The sequence below is a fragment of the Pseudophryne corroboree genome, chromosome 8, assembly GCF_028390025.1.
Source record: "Pseudophryne corroboree isolate aPseCor3 chromosome 8, aPseCor3.hap2, whole genome shotgun sequence".
Classification (NCBI taxonomy): Eukaryota; Metazoa; Chordata; class Amphibia; order Anura; family Myobatrachidae; genus Pseudophryne; species Pseudophryne corroboree.
In genome coordinates, this window is record NC_086451.1 from 33,394,985 (window position 1) to 33,413,020 (window position 18,036).

Here is an 18,036-nt window from a genome sequence, read left to right on the forward strand (position 1 = left end):
CCTTTTCAGCCCATCCTACCCCCAAAAAACAATGTGTACGTATGTTTGGATGGCTCCTTTGTAAGTTACACTGACATCAGATGGACGCGTGTGTGATATGTCTGTAGCCTGTAATAGGACAGGGGGAGAGCAATCAGCCAGCCGGCACTTAGTTACGGTAATTATGGATATGTGTAAGGTTATGTGCTTGTCTGTATTAGTCTGTACCCATGTAACGTGTTGTATGTGTAACCCCTATGCAGCCCGTGTGGTGCCATATACATTAGCTGCCTATCAGTTGATGGGCTTTAAACGGGTCTTAGCTAAAATCATAACAGGTAAACACATCCCCTCTTATTCCTGCTATAATGAACACACAATGTAATTACCAGTAAAGGTCAAAGTTTTATTAGGTGGAGAAACCTTGAGGACAATGAAAGCGTTGCAGCCAGTCACAGAAAACACGACTCCATATATGTGTACACCCTGGATGCAACCTGGACTATGGTGAACCCACCAACCCTTAACATGCCAGACTTGACCAGGCCAAGTCCCCTCTCGAGCAGGACACCTCGTCTTGCTTCTAGTGGAGCAGTGCCCCACAGTCACTGCATGATACAGCTATGGCCGCTGAAGAACAGTGATTAAACGCTCTAACGGCTGATGCACTCCACACTTCAGTCACACAAACTCAATCTATATATGAGAAATAAAGACTCGGACAACTGAATTGGAGTGAAAGGGGTCAGATTTTTATTTAAGGGATTTTAAATTATGGATTAAAATTGGGTATGGTGGCGGGGGGGGGGGGGAGGGGGAGAATGGCCTAGCTAAAGGAATAACTTATAACAAACCAAATGGGCCAACTCACACAAATTTGAAAGGATGAGGCCACCTGCCCCCATCCCTGCCGAACAACTCATAAGAGAAAAGGCCATCTGCCCGACCCCTTATAGGGACAACAACTTACAAGGGGAAAGGTCAACTGCCTCCATCACTATCAACTTCAGACACTAATCCATCCCCAGAGAGGTCAAGGACCCACCTGGTCTGGTGGTGCCCTTGAACCAAACTGATATCCACGCCTAGCCTGCTCCATCCGAAGCCAACACCGCAACTGGACGGGACAATCAAAAACACATGTGAAGCACCCAAAGCCCATTAAAAAGTCACCAGTATGAGTACTTTTGGGAAGAATACAGACCAGTTATCAGTATGGTAAACCAACTGACCGCAGAACCCGGTAAACCAACAAACCAAACCAAGCAAACAGCAACAACCACTAATGAACAGCACTAAATGGGCGGGGCCTAACTTAGTTTAGTGACAGGGGAGGGAGGGGGGATCCTTACTTGACTCAAGGCAAAAACATAAAACTTCCAACAGCCGGCTTAAGCCTCGGTTAAGAACTGGTGGTAAAACAAAAATTCCTTGAGACCCCCACCAAAGGTGGCGAGTAGCTAGTCCTCAAGTAAGGATTAAGAGCCAGACTGAAGTCTGATGTATGTCTTGTGCACATCAAACTTCCATCTGCCAAGCGACCGTATTATGACCATGGACCAGCCTGCCACAGTGTCAGCCATAGTGGTGCCAATGCGAAACAAGTCTGATCCACAGTTGACAGGCAACCGACCCAGCGCCGAGATGCAATGGTCCAAAACACAACCGAATTGCTAGCAAGTAAGCAGTGATGCATCAATGTGCCTCAACCATGCACCAGCAACATCTGGACAGAGCTTCAAAGTAGACACCTCCAAGACCACTGGGTAAAGTCTACGATCAGGGCAGCGCTCCAATTAAAAACCCAACGTCGCCTAGTGAGCTGGTCAGTCATGAAACATTGCAAGTTGAAAAACACAGAGCACTCTCAGATTATAAATGCAACAAAAGCAAATGTGAAACCACTGTTCCAAATGATGCAGCAATCTCCCCAACCCAAAACACTGCATGGAAGGCCATGGCAAAATCCAATGTAAAAAAGGTCTCAGACTGAGACGAACATACATCAAAAACTGGCTTCATGAGCTGCCTGAACAGCAGCCCAACAATAACAAATGCTAGATTCAAAGACATCGACTCCCACTTCCGTTACCTCAATGTCCCCACAGATCCTCCCGCAAAACATAAAGCTGAACATGTAGCAGGAGCCCAAAACCCATGAGCAAGACCGTCCATGTCAGCTATATCAGGAGGAGCACAATCACCAACTGGGTCCACATGTGCGGCCTTCAGACGAGATTTCACCCATCCAAGCGTGGAAGTGCATTAACGATGCCATTCTCCACCCCAAACACTCACTCAGAGCAAAATGATCAAATCTGCAAGCACCGTAACGCAATCTGCATGAGAACATAAAACAGTGGGCAAAGTTGGGCACTTCCTGCCCATTAAAACCCAGCACAACCACAATGTTGTTGCATCAGAAAACCTTGCCCAGTTCTCCAAGCACACACCCCTAACTCCAGGGCTGCCATTACAGGGAAAAGCTCAAGAAGAAGTAAATTCCACGTTAAAGCCCTCACTCACCCAATCTCCAGGCCTACTGTACTGTACTACTATATACTGGTGGTCACCACAATGCAGCACTGTACTACTATATACTGGTCACAACAATGCAGCACAGATATTGAGCACTGATCAGGATACTAGAACTGAGTCTGACACGGAGCTTCAAGATACAGCAATGGCCTACTGTACTGTACTACTATATACTGGTTGTTCACCACAATGCAGAACACTGAGCACAGATATTGAGCTTTTCAGGTAGAGAACGTAGCCACGTCCTCTTCGCTCAATCTACAATGCACGAATGAAAATGGCGGCGACGCGCGGTTCTTTATATGGATTACGAATCTCGCGAGAATCTGACAGCGGGATTATGACATTCGGCCTCGTTCGGGTTAACCGAGCAAGGCGGGAAGAACCGAAGCTGCCTCGGACCCGTGAAAACCACGTGAAGTTCGGGGGGGGTCGGATCTCAAAGAACCGAACCCGCTCATCTCTACTTAAAACCTACAGTCCTTAGTACCTCTCCGGTCCGGATCCAGTTCAGTATCACCAGTGTATTCATTCCGGGTCCGGTCCGGTTAGCACTCCAGTTTGGTTCAGTCCAATAAGTGATATTCCAGTTGTAGCCCAGTCAGCGCACCAATCCTGTTCTCAGTTTCAGTGCTACATCAGCTGTCCAACTCCAAGCCAAATCCATAGTTGTCTCCAGACTTTTTCCACAGTTCAGTCCTCATCCATCAGGTTCAGTCAGTATCAATAGTCCTAGTCCAGGAGACCCAGTCCGGGGGCCACGACCAGCCTGCCGGGTGCAATGAATCTCAAATCCCCTTGCGGGGTTCCCTGAAGAAGACCACCAGTGGGGTAAGACTCTGGGTCTAACCAACAACCTGATACCATTTCTAATAATTCTCTCAACTCTCCTCTGTACTCTAATCATCCTCATATCTTATAAGTAGGATTTATAGATGTAGCCACGCTGATCATGGCTACAACTTACCGTGATTGCGGCTTGTTAGATGTGACCGCACCTTGTTAGACGCAAACGCGTGCACGTCCAGGGCTTGCATGTGCCCCATTCACATGTTTGGTAACAGCAAATGCGGCAGCGCGGCTGCGCCTGGCCACGGTGAGTGCTAATTTAGCGCAGATGTAGCCACGATGAATGCGGCTACATCTGTATATCGGGCCACCAAGCTTCCGCCACAGCACAACTCCAAGTATCAGTGCTCCTGCCATAGGTTCAGAGATATCCAAATACCAGACTCCAACAATACGCCGTCAGCCAGACTGAACCCCCAAACAATAGATGTCGAAACTAAATACGTTCTAATGGAAACTGTGATTTTGTAACATAAAACCCCCATCCAGTGTAAAACCCATAAACCTAAATGCCGGACGGATGGAGCGGCGGCAGCGATAAACCGATTCAACATCTATTTTGCCCATCAGGGCTCCGTAGCCAAAGAAAAGCTCCATGTTGAAAAGCAGGACTACCCTTCTCAAAGCAGGACGGTTGTGGTGTGTACATAGGATGCCACCCAGTGCCGCACATAAGATGGGCACTGGCCTGTAGGAGCACAGTGGCCTGATTCAGATGAGGTTGGAGGTACAGCATGGGGCGTCGTGCCTCCAGCATGCATTACTGATCCCACCTACATTCTAGGATGCAGTATTCGATCTTCTACGACACTAACAGCCATCTGCATGAACCCTGAGGCCAAGCAAGCCAACCACCACATCTACTACAAAGAGACCAGGAAATCTCAGACCTCAGATGGAGATCCTGACCCCATCCCTCCCCAACAACAGAGGCAGCGATACAAATCCGTATTGGGAAGCGGAGGCTGCACATGCACAGTATGGGTCCAACACTTGTGCAAGGTTCCAAACATCCGTCCTCCAGGGGTAGATAACACAATGTACGGTGCTGGAGATCTTCATCTTCCTGCCGTACTCAGGAGATCCGCCACAGGACCGGCCTCGGGATGCAGTCTCTCCGGCACACAGGACAGCTGGGGTTTGTGTCCATCCACTGGTAGATGCAGCTGGTGTGGTACTTGTGGCTGCAGGGCAGGACAGTCACCCGTTCTCCATGTCCAAACTCCATCAAGCAGACCACACACGCCTGTGTGGCTTCATCCTCTGTGGTATGGTGAGATGGGAATCCGCTGATCTCTACCTCCATGACGGGGAGATTCTGCTCGTTGATCTCGGTCACCGTGGCTGGAAGATTGTGCCCGCTGATCTCTACCTCCATGGGCGGGAAATCCTGTCCGCCGATCACCATCATCATGGGTGGGAGATTCCGCATTCTGATCTCCACCAGGAAAGCCGGGAGATTCTGCTTAGTGAGCTCCACCACCATGGCCGGGAGATCCTGCCCATTCTCTGCTGGTTGATGAAAGGTGAGATGAAGATGACCAGGGAGATGATCTGGGTTTGGTCTCTCTGCAGCGTCGGGAGCAGGAAGGGGAGAACGGCTTCTCTCTCTGTTCTCCCTCTGAGGTCTCTGATCCTGACGAGCTCTTCTCTCTCCTCTCCGCTCGGACCGCAGCCTCTCCTCAAACACGGTCTCCGAAGCAACATCTGAAAAGATATAACATATATTACCCATAATAAGTAACTATAGATAACGTCAACAAATCAATTGTCGATCAATAAGTTGTGTTACAGCAATAACATTTTATATAGCATTGATAGTAGTGTTACAGTGTAAGTGGCTCTGTCAGAATAACAGGGTTGTTTCATTTATTGCACTTATTTATTTAAGGGATTTTATTTTATTGATTTTGAAGAAAAACGAGCACTAGGTACACAGGCCCTACCTGGGGGAACCCTGGCTTACATCATACAGTGACTTGGGGAACATGTATTGTGTGACTCCGGAGACACCATGTTATTTTGTGGCGACCTGGCTTTTGCCATCTCCATTCAGCTGCTGGGCCCAGATCTCAGCTGTCAGGGCCGTGTCCATAACTGGTTACCTGCCCCCTGACCTCAGCTGTCAGCTTCCTATTTCTCCATCTACAGTTCCCCAACACTACGCCCCTAACTCGCTAGTCTGCACCCATGCCTGCTGTGTTCCATGCACCCATACCTGCTGTGTTCCCTGCACCCATGCACTCTCAGGCCTACATAAGCAGGAACACCTCACACCCACAATTTATCCCCGCATGTCCGCTATCTAACACTGCACCTTCTCATGGCTGTTGGTGACATTCCACCCAACCTGGTCCCCGTGCAATCCTCACTATCTGCTCACCCTCCTTATTCCACCCCAAAACTATCCAACCAGCTCATGCTTCTAATCCCCCCAACCTGACCCACATATCTCCCCGGGGTCAGGATGCTGGGGGTCATGTGACCAACGCCGAAATCCTAACACCACCAGTGTCGAACTGGGGCATGAAGGCAGGAGCGGTTCTTGGTGCGGGCAAGCAGTGCCTGCGCCCGGGCGCTGTGGCCTGGGGACGTGGTCGCAGTCACCCCGCAGGCACCGCCGCCTACCCACACCCTGCTCCCTGGCTGCATCAGGCTGTGTGGGCGTCTGCTGCAGCCGGCTCCAGTGACAGACACTAGAGGTCATTATTGACCTCTAGTGTCTGTGCAGCGCTGCTATGGGAGAGACGTCATGACATCTCTCCCATAGAGAGGGGCCGCGGGATGCCAGATGGAGCAGCAGCAGCAGCGGTCGGGAAGCAGGAGCAGGGCAGTGGTAAGTATTGTTTTCTTTTATTTGTGTGTGTGTTCGTAAGTGGCTACTAAGGGGCACAGCGACAGGGGGCACAACTACTGGGGGAAAAGCAACAGGGGGCACAACTACTGGGGCAAATCTACTGGGGGCACAGCAACAGAGGGCACAACTACTTGGGGCAAATCTGGGGCACAGCTACTGGGGGCATAACTGTGGCCACACCGCTCCCCTATGAAGCCACGGCCCTATTTTTTGACGCGCACCTCCGGCGCACTCTAACTTTTACCGCGAGTGGGGGCGCCAGTGGAAACTTTCGCACTGGGCGCCACAATGTGTAGAACCGGCCCTGCATGAAGGGCCCACCGGGGAAATGCAGTGACAGAGGCCCTTGCTTAGAGGCTTGGCTAACCATTAGAGAGTGCACGGTCTGGGCCCCTTGATAAATCTATTTAGTAAATACTGCTAGTGCAAGCATGATAATGTACCAGATTAATAACAGCAATGCACTGTAGAAAATACACCATAGTCCTGTACAGTAATATAAGGTAACATATGTATAATGTATCATTCAAGTGCACAATCTAGAACCTGATCCCTAGAGGTAGGGGTGGGCCCACATGTAATATGGCCCATCGGGGGTTTACCCTGTACGCCTGTGGGCCAGTCCAGCCCTGAACATCACTCAACTCTGGTGCTGGTATGCCGACTGCCGACATACCAAATGAAAGTATTGGGGTGCCTGTAAGGGTTAGTGCCCGAGGGGGAAGGGGGTGTTGGGGATAGTGTTAGGCACTAGGGGGTGGGGTTAGTCCTGCCCACCCCCCCACCCCCCAAGTCTTAGCCCCATCCACAACCCCTGCTGTCTCAGCCCTAGCCAACATCCCAGGCGGGTTAGGGGAGGGGACAGGGGAGGGATAAAATTACCTCATCCCCTGTCGGCATGTTCTTTATCCAGATGCTGGTGTTGGTCATGTGACCACCGGCATCCCGATAGCAGGTCCCTCCGCCCCGCGCTACCTTATCTTTACACAAAAACATTTCAGTCACACATTATGAAGCCTTTATCTGCTCCTATATGGATGGAAATAATGACATAAAGACCAACAACTCAACTTATACTAATGATCTGACCGCTTGTAACAGCTCCATTCCCACCATAGATGACTGGCTGACATAAGCAGACTTCCTCTACTGTACGTGACCCATATATGAAGGAGACTACAAATCCCAGCAGCTCCTGTACCTTTAGCTTGGACACTAACTTTAATGAAAACGCATATAAAAGCAAAACTATAGCTGGCCTTAGTGCTGGGGAATATATATGTGTAATATATGGGTGGTCTTCAGTATGCCGGTTGTCGGGATCCCGGCGCACAGTATACCGGCGCCGGGATCCCGACAGCCGGCATACCGACACTTATTCTCCCTCGTGGGTGTCCACGAGACCCCTGGAGGGAGAATGCGCCACCGTGCCCGTAGCGTGGCGAGTGCAGCGAGCCCGCAAGGGGCTCATTTGCGCTCGCCACCCTGTTGGTAAGCCGGCGGTCGGGCTCCCGGCACCGGTATGCTGGTCGCCGGGAGCCCAACCGCCGGCAATCCGTAGTGAACCCGTAATATATAGGTAGTAACGCGATCCTTAGTTTCCACTGTATGATGTGATTCCACTATAGTACATGTAGTTCATCAGGAGCCTCTAGTTCTTTATGGGAATAGAGAAAGACATCTTCCTGGGCACCAGCTGTAATATAGAAGTATAAGTGCAGTAATATATGGGTATGAAGGACGGCTTGCCGTATAAGAACAATTCTTATCTATACTCATAAAGAGCTAGAGGTTCCTGATGAACAATACGTACTGTATATTTATTACACATATATATTCCCCAGCACAAAGGACAGCTATATATCTGCTTTATATTAGATGTGGGGGCTTTATCGTCCTCCTATAACAGCGGATCTAGCAGCAGGAGGAAGAGTTTGTATAAGCGCAGGGTGTCGTCTCATTTACATAATAATGCAAATACAGTGTAAACCTGATTTCAAGCAGGGTGATCAGCACTATATGGCCTATGTCAGCCAGCGATTCACGCCAAGCTGCTCGGATGTGATTGGGTCTGGCCGCTAGTTTGTGTTGCCTGACGTGTGGGAATATTCATAACTACAGTGTATACCTGACATGTATAGAAGACAGATTTGGGTATTTGTAATGTAATTCTCAGAGACAGAGGTGAAAACAATCCTTTAGTAACTGGCAATACAGACGCCTCAGATGCAGCATTGTTGTATTGTCTTCTTATTACTCAGTGGTCACTTACCTGCTACAGATGCTATTCAGGCCTTCTGCAACGTGTCAGAACGTGGTCCCTGTACAGCACTAGCACGTGTTCCCCTGTACAGCACTAGAACGTGGCCTCTGTACAGCACTAGAACGTGGCCCCTGTACAGCACTAGAACGTGTTTTCCTGTACAGCACGAGAATGTGGCCCCCGTGCAGCACGAGAACGTGGCCCCTGTACAGCACGAGAACGTGGCCCCTGTACAGCACTAGAACGTGGCCCCTGTACATCACTAGAACGTGGCCCCTGTGCAGCACTAGAACGTGGCCTCTGTACAGCACTAGAACGTGGCCCCTGTACAGCACTAGGCACTAGAACGTGTTTTCCTGTACAGCACGAGAATGTGGCCCCCGTGCAGCACTAGAACGTGGCCCCTGTACAGCACGAGAACGTGGCCCCTGTACAGCACTAGAACGTGGCCCCTGTACAGCACGAGAACGTGGCCCCTGTACAGCACGAGAACGTGGCCCCTGTACAGCACGAGAACGTGGCCCCTGTGCAGCACTAGAACGTGGCCCCTGTGCAGCACTAGAACGTGGCCCCTGTGCAGCACTAGAACGTGGCCCCTGTACAGCACTAGAATGTGGCCCCTGTACAGCACTAGAATGTGGCCCCTGTGCAGCACTAGAACGTGGCCCCTGTACAGCACTAGAATGTGGCCCCTGTGCAGCACTAGGACGTGGCCCCTGTACAGCACTAGAATGTGGCCCCTGTGCAGCACTAGAACGTGACCCCTGTACAGCACTAGAAAGTGGCCCCTGTACAGCACTAGAAAGTGGCCCCTGTACAGCACTAGGACGTGGCCCCTGTACAGCACTAGAACGTGGCCCCTGTACAGCACTAGGACGTGGCCCCTGTACAGCACTAGAATGTGGCCCTTGTGCAGCACTAGAAAGTGGCCCCTGTACAGCACTAGGACGTGGCCCCTGTACAGATCAAGGACGTGGCCCCTGTACAGCACTAGGACGTGGCCCCTGTACAGCACTAGCACGTGGCCCCTGTACAGCACTAGGACGTGGCCCCTGTACAGCACTATGACGTGGCCCCTGTACAGTACTAGGACGTGGCCCCTGTACAGCACTAGCACGTGGCCCCTGTACAGATCTAGGACGTGGCCCCTGTACAGCACTAGGACGTGGCCCCTGTACAGCACTAGGACGTGGTCCCTGTACAGCACTAGGACGTGGCCCCCGTACGGCACTAGAACGTTGCCCCTGTACAGCACTGCTGTGGTATTGCTCATGGAGAAACTTCATATCACCCTGGCGGATCACGCGGCTCTGACAAGTTGACAAATGCATATAAGCATCTTACCCAGAGATGACACCTTTGCTGAACACATATAGGGGGGAATTCAAGGTTGCACGCATACGCCGATGTTCAGGAAACATTGCAGACTGCGCATGTGCAGCGATCACACTGCGCACGCACCAAGGGACCTATGTAATCGCTACTGCCGCGGCCAGTCTGCGTAGCCATAGGGCTCCCCTTACAGTCAGTGTTCCGCGTTCCTGCGTATAGGCTATGAATGTGTACGCAGTTGTGAATAGTGTGAGATCGCGTCTTTATGCGTCTCTTGTTATTTCAGGGTGGCAGCGTCACTTGGTAACATAAGCAGCTCCGTAGCCTAAAGCATGTGCGCACAAACATGAATCACCCCTATAGTGCTGGAACTCTCAGGACATCTTCTTATTACAATTGCGTAACACCTGAAGACAAGTATCATGGCGGGAAACTCACACTAAAGATCACTGTGACATCACTATAACACAGATGTGTAACCTGCAGACTACAATCCCGAGGACACCGTGTGACAATGACATGTACAGTCGCTCCTCTCAGAACACACATTGTGGGAAATGGTAAAAGCAGCGCATTGCAAAGTCCCAACACACAATCATATTGTGCATTATTGTCACGTGTCCTCAGAGTAACAGATGGAGCAATATGACACGTCTGGGCGTCATTTACACACTGGACCCATGCTTAGGGCAGAACAGTAAGAGTAAGACGGGTGTATGTAGCTTCATATACATGTAGAGTAAACCATTAATAACTAACACCGCTAGTAATACACATTGGTAATGCTGCACATCTAAGATTGTCACACTACAGCACAATGACACATAATAGAGACTGTAAATCATTTTATTTGTCAGAGTAAAGTAGATCTGAAGATTCCCCAATCTGCGCCCATACAGTACAGATATATGTCAGTGATCTGCAGATCATTCTTAGTAAATACAGATCCGCTGACTCTGGACAGGCTCATCATTATACTAGAAGCGGTCTGCAAATCTGCTGATTGTTCCCATAAACCCCACATGTGATCCCCACACATTGTAGATTTAGGTTACACACTCATCTGCAAAATGCCAAATTGTCCCAATTCATTGCTGATGTATGGGGGCCACATCTCCAAATGCCACCCGCGTGCCACACAGGGTAAGGTGACATGGGGGGAGATGTATCAGTGCTTGGAGAGAGATAAAGTACCAGCCAATCAGCTGTGATCTGTCATGTGACAGGCTGTGTTTAAAAAAATAAGAATTTACTTACCGATAATTCTATTTCTCGTAGTCCGTAGTGGATGCTGGGGACTCCGTCAGGACCATGGGGGGGATAGCGGGCTCCGCAGGAGACAGGGCACATCTAAAAAAGCTTTTAGGTCACATGGTGTGTACTGGCTCCTCCCCCCATGACCCTCCTCCAAGCCTCAGTTAGGTACTGTGCCCGGACGAGCGTACACAATAAGGAAGGATCTTGAATCCCGGGTAAGACTCATACCAGCCACACCAATCACACCGTACCACTTGTGATCTGAACCCAGTTAACAGTATGATAACAAAACGAAGTAGCCTCTGAAAAGATGGCTCACAACAAGAATAACCCGATTTTTGTAACAATAACTATGTACAAGCATTGCAGACAATCCGCACTTGGGATGGGCGCCCAGCATCCACTACGGACTACGAGAAATAGAATTATCGGTAAGTAAATTCTTATTTTCTCTAACGTCCTAGTGGATGCTGGGGACTCCGTCAGGACCATGGGGATTATACCAAAGCTCCCAAACGGGCGGGAGAGTGCGGATGACTCTGCAGCACCGAATGAGAGAACTCCAGGTCCTCCTTAGCTAGAGTATCAAATTTGTAAAATTTTACAAACGTGTTCTCCCCTGACCACGTAGCTGCTCGGCAAAGTTGTAATGCCGAGACCCCTCGGGCAGCCGCCCAAGATGCGCCCACTTTCCTAGTGGAGTGGGCCTTTACAGATTTAGGCTGTGGCACGCCTGCCACAGAATGTGCAAGTTGGATTGTGCTACAGATCCAACGTGCAATCGTCTGTTTAGACGCAGGAGCACCCATCTTGTTGGGTGCATACAATATAAACAGCAAGTCAGACTTTCTGACTCCAGCCGTCCTAAACTATATATATATATATATATATATATTTTTAGGGTCCTGACAACGTCTATTAACCTGGAGTCCTCCAAGTCCCTAGAAGCCGCAGGCACCATAATAGGTTGTTTCAGGTGAAAAACCTGACACCCCCTTAGGAAGAAAACTGGAGACGAGTCCCAGTTCTGCCCTGTCCGAATGGAAATTTAAATATGGGCTTTTGTAAGACAAAGCCGCCCATTCTGACAATCGCCTGGCCGAGGCCAGGACCAACAGCATGGTCACTGTCCATGTGAGATATTGGTCAACAGCTTGTTCACTTTCCATGTGATATATTTCAAATCCACAGATTTGAGCGGTTCAAACCAATATGATTTTAAGGAATCCCAACACTATGTTGAGATCCCACGGTGCCACTAGAGGCACAAAAAGGGGTGTATATGCAATACTCCCTTGACAATCTGGACTTCAGGAACTGAAGTCAATTCTTTTCGGAAGAAATTCTACAGGGCCGAAACTTAAAACCTTAAAGAACCCCAATTTTAGGCTCAAAACACTCCTGTTTTCAGGAAGTGTAGAATTCGACCTAGTTGAATTTTCTTCGTGGGGCCTTCCTGGCCTCACCCACGCAACATATTTTCACCACATGTGGTGATGACGTTGTGCGGTCACCTCCTTCCTGGCTTTGACCAGGGTAGGTATGACCTCTTATGGAATGCCTTTTTCCTTCAGGATCCGGCATTCAACCGCCATGCCGTCAAACGCAGCCGCGGTAAGTCTTGGAATAGACATGGTACCTGCTGAAGCAAGTCCCTTCTTAGCTCCCCAGGCCCTTAGTCCTCTGTGAGCATCTCTTGAAGTTCCGGGTACCAAGTCCCTCTTGGCCAATCCGGAGTCACGAGTATAGTTCATACTCCTCTATGTCTTATAATTCTCAATACCTTGGTTATGAGAAGCAGAGGAGGGAACACATACACCGACTGTTACACCCACGGTGTTACTAGGACATCCACAGCTATCGCCTGAAAGTCTCATGACCTGGCGCAATACCTGTCCCGTTTTTTGTTCGGGCGGGACGCCATCATTTCCACCTTTGGTCTTTGCCAATGGCTCACAATCATGCGGAAAAACTTCCCTATGAAGTTCCCACTCTCCCAGGTGGAGGTCATGCCTGCTGAGGAAGTCTGCTTCCCAGTCGTCCACTCCCGGAGAGAACACTGCTGACAGTGCTATCACATGATTTTCCGCCTAGCGAAAAATCCTTGCAGTTTTTTCACTGCCCTCCAGCTTCTTGTGTCGCCCTTTCTGTTTACGTGGGCGACTGCCGTGATGTTATCCCACTGGATCAATACCGGCTGACCTTGAAGCAGAGGTCTTGCTAAGTTTAGAGCCTTATAATTTTGCTCTTAGCTCCATCTATGTGGAGAGAATTCTCCAGACTTGATCACACTTTCCTGGAAATTTTTTTCCCTGTGTGACTGCTCCCCAGCCTCTCAGGCTGGCCTCCGTGGTCACCAGCATCCACTCCTGAATGCTGAATCTGTGGCCCTCTAGAAGATGAGCACTCTGTAATCACCACAGGAGAGACACCCTTGTCCTTGGATATAGGGTTATCCGCTGATGCATCTGAAGATGCGATCCGGACCATTTGTCCAGCAGATCCCACTGAAGAGTTCTTGCGTGAAATCTGCCGAATGGAATTGCTTCGTAATAAGCCACCATTTTTACCAGGACTCTTGTGCAATGATGCATTGACACTTTTCCTGTTTTTAGGAGGATCCCGATTAGCTCGGATAACTCCCTGGCTTTCTCCTCTGGGAGAAACACCTTTTTCTGGACTGTGTCCAGAATCATCCCTAGGAACAGTAGACGTGTCCTCGGAAAAGCTACGATTTTGGAATATTTAGAATCCACTCGTGCTGTCGTAGAACTATTAAAGATAGTGCTACTCCGACCTCCAACTGTTCTCTGGACCTTGCCCTTATCAGGAAAGCGTCCAAGTTTCTTTTAAGAAGAATCATCATTTCGGCCATTACCTTGGTAAAGACCCGGGGCGCCGTGGACAATCCAAACGGCAGCGTCTGAACTGATAGTGACAGTTCTGTACCACGAACCTGAAGTACCCTTGGTGAGAAGGGCAAATTTGGACATGTAGGTAAATGTCCCTGATATCCAGTGACACCATCTCGTCCCCTTCTTCCTGGTTCGCTATCACTGCTCTGAGTGACTCCATCTTGATTTGAACGCTTGTATGTAAGTGTTCAAATATTTCAGATCTCACCGAGCCGTTTGGCTTCAGTACCACAATATAGTGTGGAATAATACCCCCTCCCTTGTTGTAGGATGGGTACTTTGATTATCACCTGCTGGGAATACAGCCTGTGAATTGTTTCCAATACTGCCTCCCTGTCGGAGGTAGACGTTGGTAAAACAGACTTCCGGAACTTGTGAGGAGGAGACGTCTCGAATTTCCAATGTACACCTGGGATACTACATGTAGGATCCAGGAGTCCCCTTGCGAGTGAGCCCACTGCGTGCTGAAACTCTTGAGATGACCCCCTACCGCACCTGAGTCCGCTTGTACTGTCATGCTGCGGACTTGGCAGAAGCTGTGAAGGGCTTCTGTTCCTGGGAATGGGCTGCTTGCTGCAGTCTTCTTCCCGTTCCTCTACCCCTGGGCAGATATGACTGGCCTTTGCCCGCCTGCCCGTATGGGGACGAAAGGACTGAGACTGAAAAGACTGTGTCCTTTTCTGCTGAGATGTGACTCGGGGAACAAAAGGTGGATTTTTCAGCTGTTGCCATGGCCACCAGGTCCGATGGACCGCCCCTTTATACGGCAATACTTCCATGTGCCGTCTGGAATCTGCCTCACCTGACCACTGTCGTGTCTTCGTCTGGCAGATATGGACATCACATTTACTCTTGATGCCAGAATGCAAATATCCCTCTGCGCATCACGCATATATAGAAATGCATCCTTAAAATGCTCTATAGACAATAAAATCTTGTCCCTGTCAAGGGTATCAAAATTTTCAGTCAGGAAATCCGACCAAGCCCCCTCAGCGCTGCACATCCAGTCTGAGGCGATTGCTGGTCGTAGTATAACACCAGTATGTGTGTATATACTTCTTAGGCTATTTTTCAGCTTCCTATCAGCTGGCTCCTTGAGGGCGGCCGTATCTGGAGACGGTAACGCCACTTGTTTTATAAGCGTGTGAGCGCCTTATCCACCCTAAGGTGTGTTTCCCAACTCGCCCTTACTTCTGGCGGGAAAGGGTATACCGCCCATAACTTTCTATCGGAGGAACCCCACGTATCATCACACACTTCATTTAATTTATCTGATTCAGGCAAAACTACAAGTAGTTTATTCACACCCTACAAAATACCCTTATTTGTGGTACTTGTAGTATCAGAAATATGTAACACCTCCTTCATTGCCCTTAACATGTAACGTGTGGCCCTAAAGGAAAATACGTTTGTTTCTTCACCGTCGACACTGGAGTCAGTGTCCGTGAGGTAAATGGGCGTTTTTACAAGCCCCTGACGGTGTCTGAGACGCCTGGACAGGTACTAATTTGTTTGCCGGTCGTCTCATGTCGTCAACCGGCTCGCAGCGTGTTGACATGATCACGTACTTCCACAAGTAAGCCATCCATTCCGGTGTCGACTCCCTAGAGAGTGACATCACCATTACAGGCAATTTGCTCCGCCTCCTCACCAACATTTTTCTCATACATGTCGACACACACGTACCGACATACAGCACCCACACAGGGAATGCTCTGATAGAGGACAGGACCCACTAGCCCTTTGGGGAGACAGAGGGAGAGTTTGCCAGCACACACCAAAATGCTATAATTATACAGGGACAACCTTTATAAAAGTGTTCCTCCCTTATAGCATTTAATATATATTTATATCGCCAAATCAGTGCCCCCCCTCTCTGTTTTAACCCTGTTTCTGTAGTGCAGTGCAGGGGAGAGCATGGGAGCCTTCCCCTCAGCCTTTCTGTGAGGGAAAATGGCGCTGTGTGCTGAGGAGAATAAGCTCCGCCCCCTTTTCGGCGGGTTTTTTCTCCCGGTTTTTAAGAACTGGCCTGGGTTAAAATACATACATATAGCCTTAATGGCTATATGTGATGTATTTATTTTGCCAATAAGGTACTTATATTGCTGCCCAGGGCGCCCCCAGCAGCGCCCTGCACCCTCCGTGACTAGGTCAGTGAGCCGTGTGACAACAATGGCGCACAGCTGCAGTGCTGTGCGCTACCTTCATGAAGACTGTGAAGTCTTCTGCCGCCTGTTTCCGGACCTCCGTTCTGCCGTCTTCTTCAGCGTCTGTAAGGGGGATCGGCGGCGCGGCTCCGGGACGAACCCCAGGCTGACCTGTGTTCCGACTCCCTCTGGAGCTCAGTGTCCAGTAGCCTAAGATCCCAATCCATCCTGCACGCAGGTGAGTTGGAGATCTCTCCCCTAAGTCCCTCGTTGCAGTGATCCTGTTGCCAGCAGGAATCACTGAATGAAACCTAAAAAAAAAAACTTTTCTAAACAGCTCTTTAAGAGAGCCACCTAGATTGCACCCTTCTCGGACGGGCACAAAAACCTAACTGAGGCTTGGAGGAGGGTCATGGGGGGAGGAGCCAGTACACACCATGTGACCTAAAAGCTTTTTTAGATGTGCCCTGTCTCCTGCGGAGCCCGCTATCCCCCCCATGGTCCTGACGGAGTCCCCAGCATCCACTAGGACGTTAGAGAAATGACAGTTAGGAGCTGGTTGGCTGGTACTTTATCTTCATCAATTTTACCTCTCTCCGAGTCTTAGTACATAGACCCCTTTTGGGCCCATCTATCATGATTTTTAGATATTTAAACCCATTGCATATGATAATGTGCTCCAGCCAATCAGCTCCCAACTGTCATTTTTTAAACACATGACAGGAGCTGATTGGCTGGAGCACCATTTATCATATACAATGATTTTAAATAGCTTAAACTTGTTAATAAATGGGCCCCTTTATCTCTCTCCAAGTCTTAGTACATAGACCTTTTATATCTCTCCCCAAGCTTTCATGAATCCCCCCCAGAGTATAAGGCAGGACATATAGGTGATGTGCAGCTCACTCCAACTGCCACCCGCATGCCACACAGGGTGAGAGGACATAGGGGAGATTTATCACAGCGTGTAGAAAGGTAAAGTGGGGAGAGATAAAGTACCAGCCAGTCAGCTCCTGTCATTTTTAATGACAGTTAGAAGCTGATTGTTTGGTACTTCATCTCTCTCCAAGCTCTGACTTATCTCCCCCTTACAGTAGATTGGAATCACTCCCCCAAATATCTCACTTACCAGGATCTCCATGACGGCTCCTCCACCGCCTCTGGTCCTCGAGGAGCCGCCTCAGTTCTCTCCGGCTCATCTCCGATGTCAAAAATAAAACCAAAAAATATTTAAAAAAAAGTCCAGAAAAGCACAGATTTTATGGTGCTCTGAACAGTAGGATACCGCAGGTAATACGCTGGAAGTAATACACTAGTTGCCGAAACAGACTAGCTCGCCCTTCCAGAGGCCAGACTCTAGCATCAGCCACAAAAGCTTCAACTGAAGAAATGCCACTGATGCTACTGTGCGCTGGGCAGTTATACCATGGCAAAATGGCCGACCTGCATTCAGGCGGCCATATTTCTTTCTGGCATGGGCAGCTACTGAGTATCTGTATTCCCATGAATTGTGCTATTGCTGCTGACTAGTTTACACAATATTACTACTAACATTACAATAAATCCCGCCCACTACCTCATAAGCACCTCCCCCTGCGAGGCCGCAGATTGGGGCTGTTTGTGTGCAACAGTGACAGTTGGCTGGTATGTCTCATGGTAAAATCTCATCTCTGTCCCATTGCTATCACAGCTCTATCCCAAATCATCACTCATCAGTCTGCAACATATTAATCCATAGGCCAATGGTTTCCAAACTTTTCTGAATCACGGCGTCCTGGAATATCAGAATTATTTTCACGGCACCCCTAGGCCAAAAATTTCTTATTGAGAAATTTAGAAAGAAATATTACATTAAGTAGATGGCGTTTATATGTCATCCTTAGGGTCAGTTGTGTGGTG

General features: G+C 49.3%; 1 protein-coding gene across 1 annotated transcript; it reads right to left on the reverse strand.

The window, feature by feature from the left end:
* Positions 1–3,142: 3,142 nt before the first annotated feature.
* LOC134948303 (RING finger protein 44-like) lies at positions 3,143–17,554 on the reverse strand. The gene is made up of 2 exons (XM_063936207.1): positions 17,267–17,554; positions 3,143–5,073 (listed from the first exon to the last, which is right to left on the reverse strand). Exons 1-2 carry the CDS (start codon positions 17,334–17,336, stop codon positions 4,442–4,444), a joined length of 702 nt encoding a protein of 233 aa, XP_063792277.1. The 5' UTR covers positions 17,337–17,554; the 3' UTR covers positions 3,143–4,441.
* Positions 17,555–18,036: the final 482 nt, after the last annotated feature.

What these genes read in the sequence shown, in the direction of transcription:
- LOC134948303 (XM_063936207.1), bottom strand. Translation starts at nt 17,336, where the DNA reads ATGAGCCGGAGAGAACTGAGGCGGCTCCTCGAGGACCAGAGGCGGTGG. An exon ending in GAGCCGTCATGGAGATCCTG is followed by an intron (nt 5,074 to 17,266) that starts GTAAGTGAGATA and finishes ATATCTTTTCAG; the next exon opens with ATGTTGCTTCGGAGACCGTG.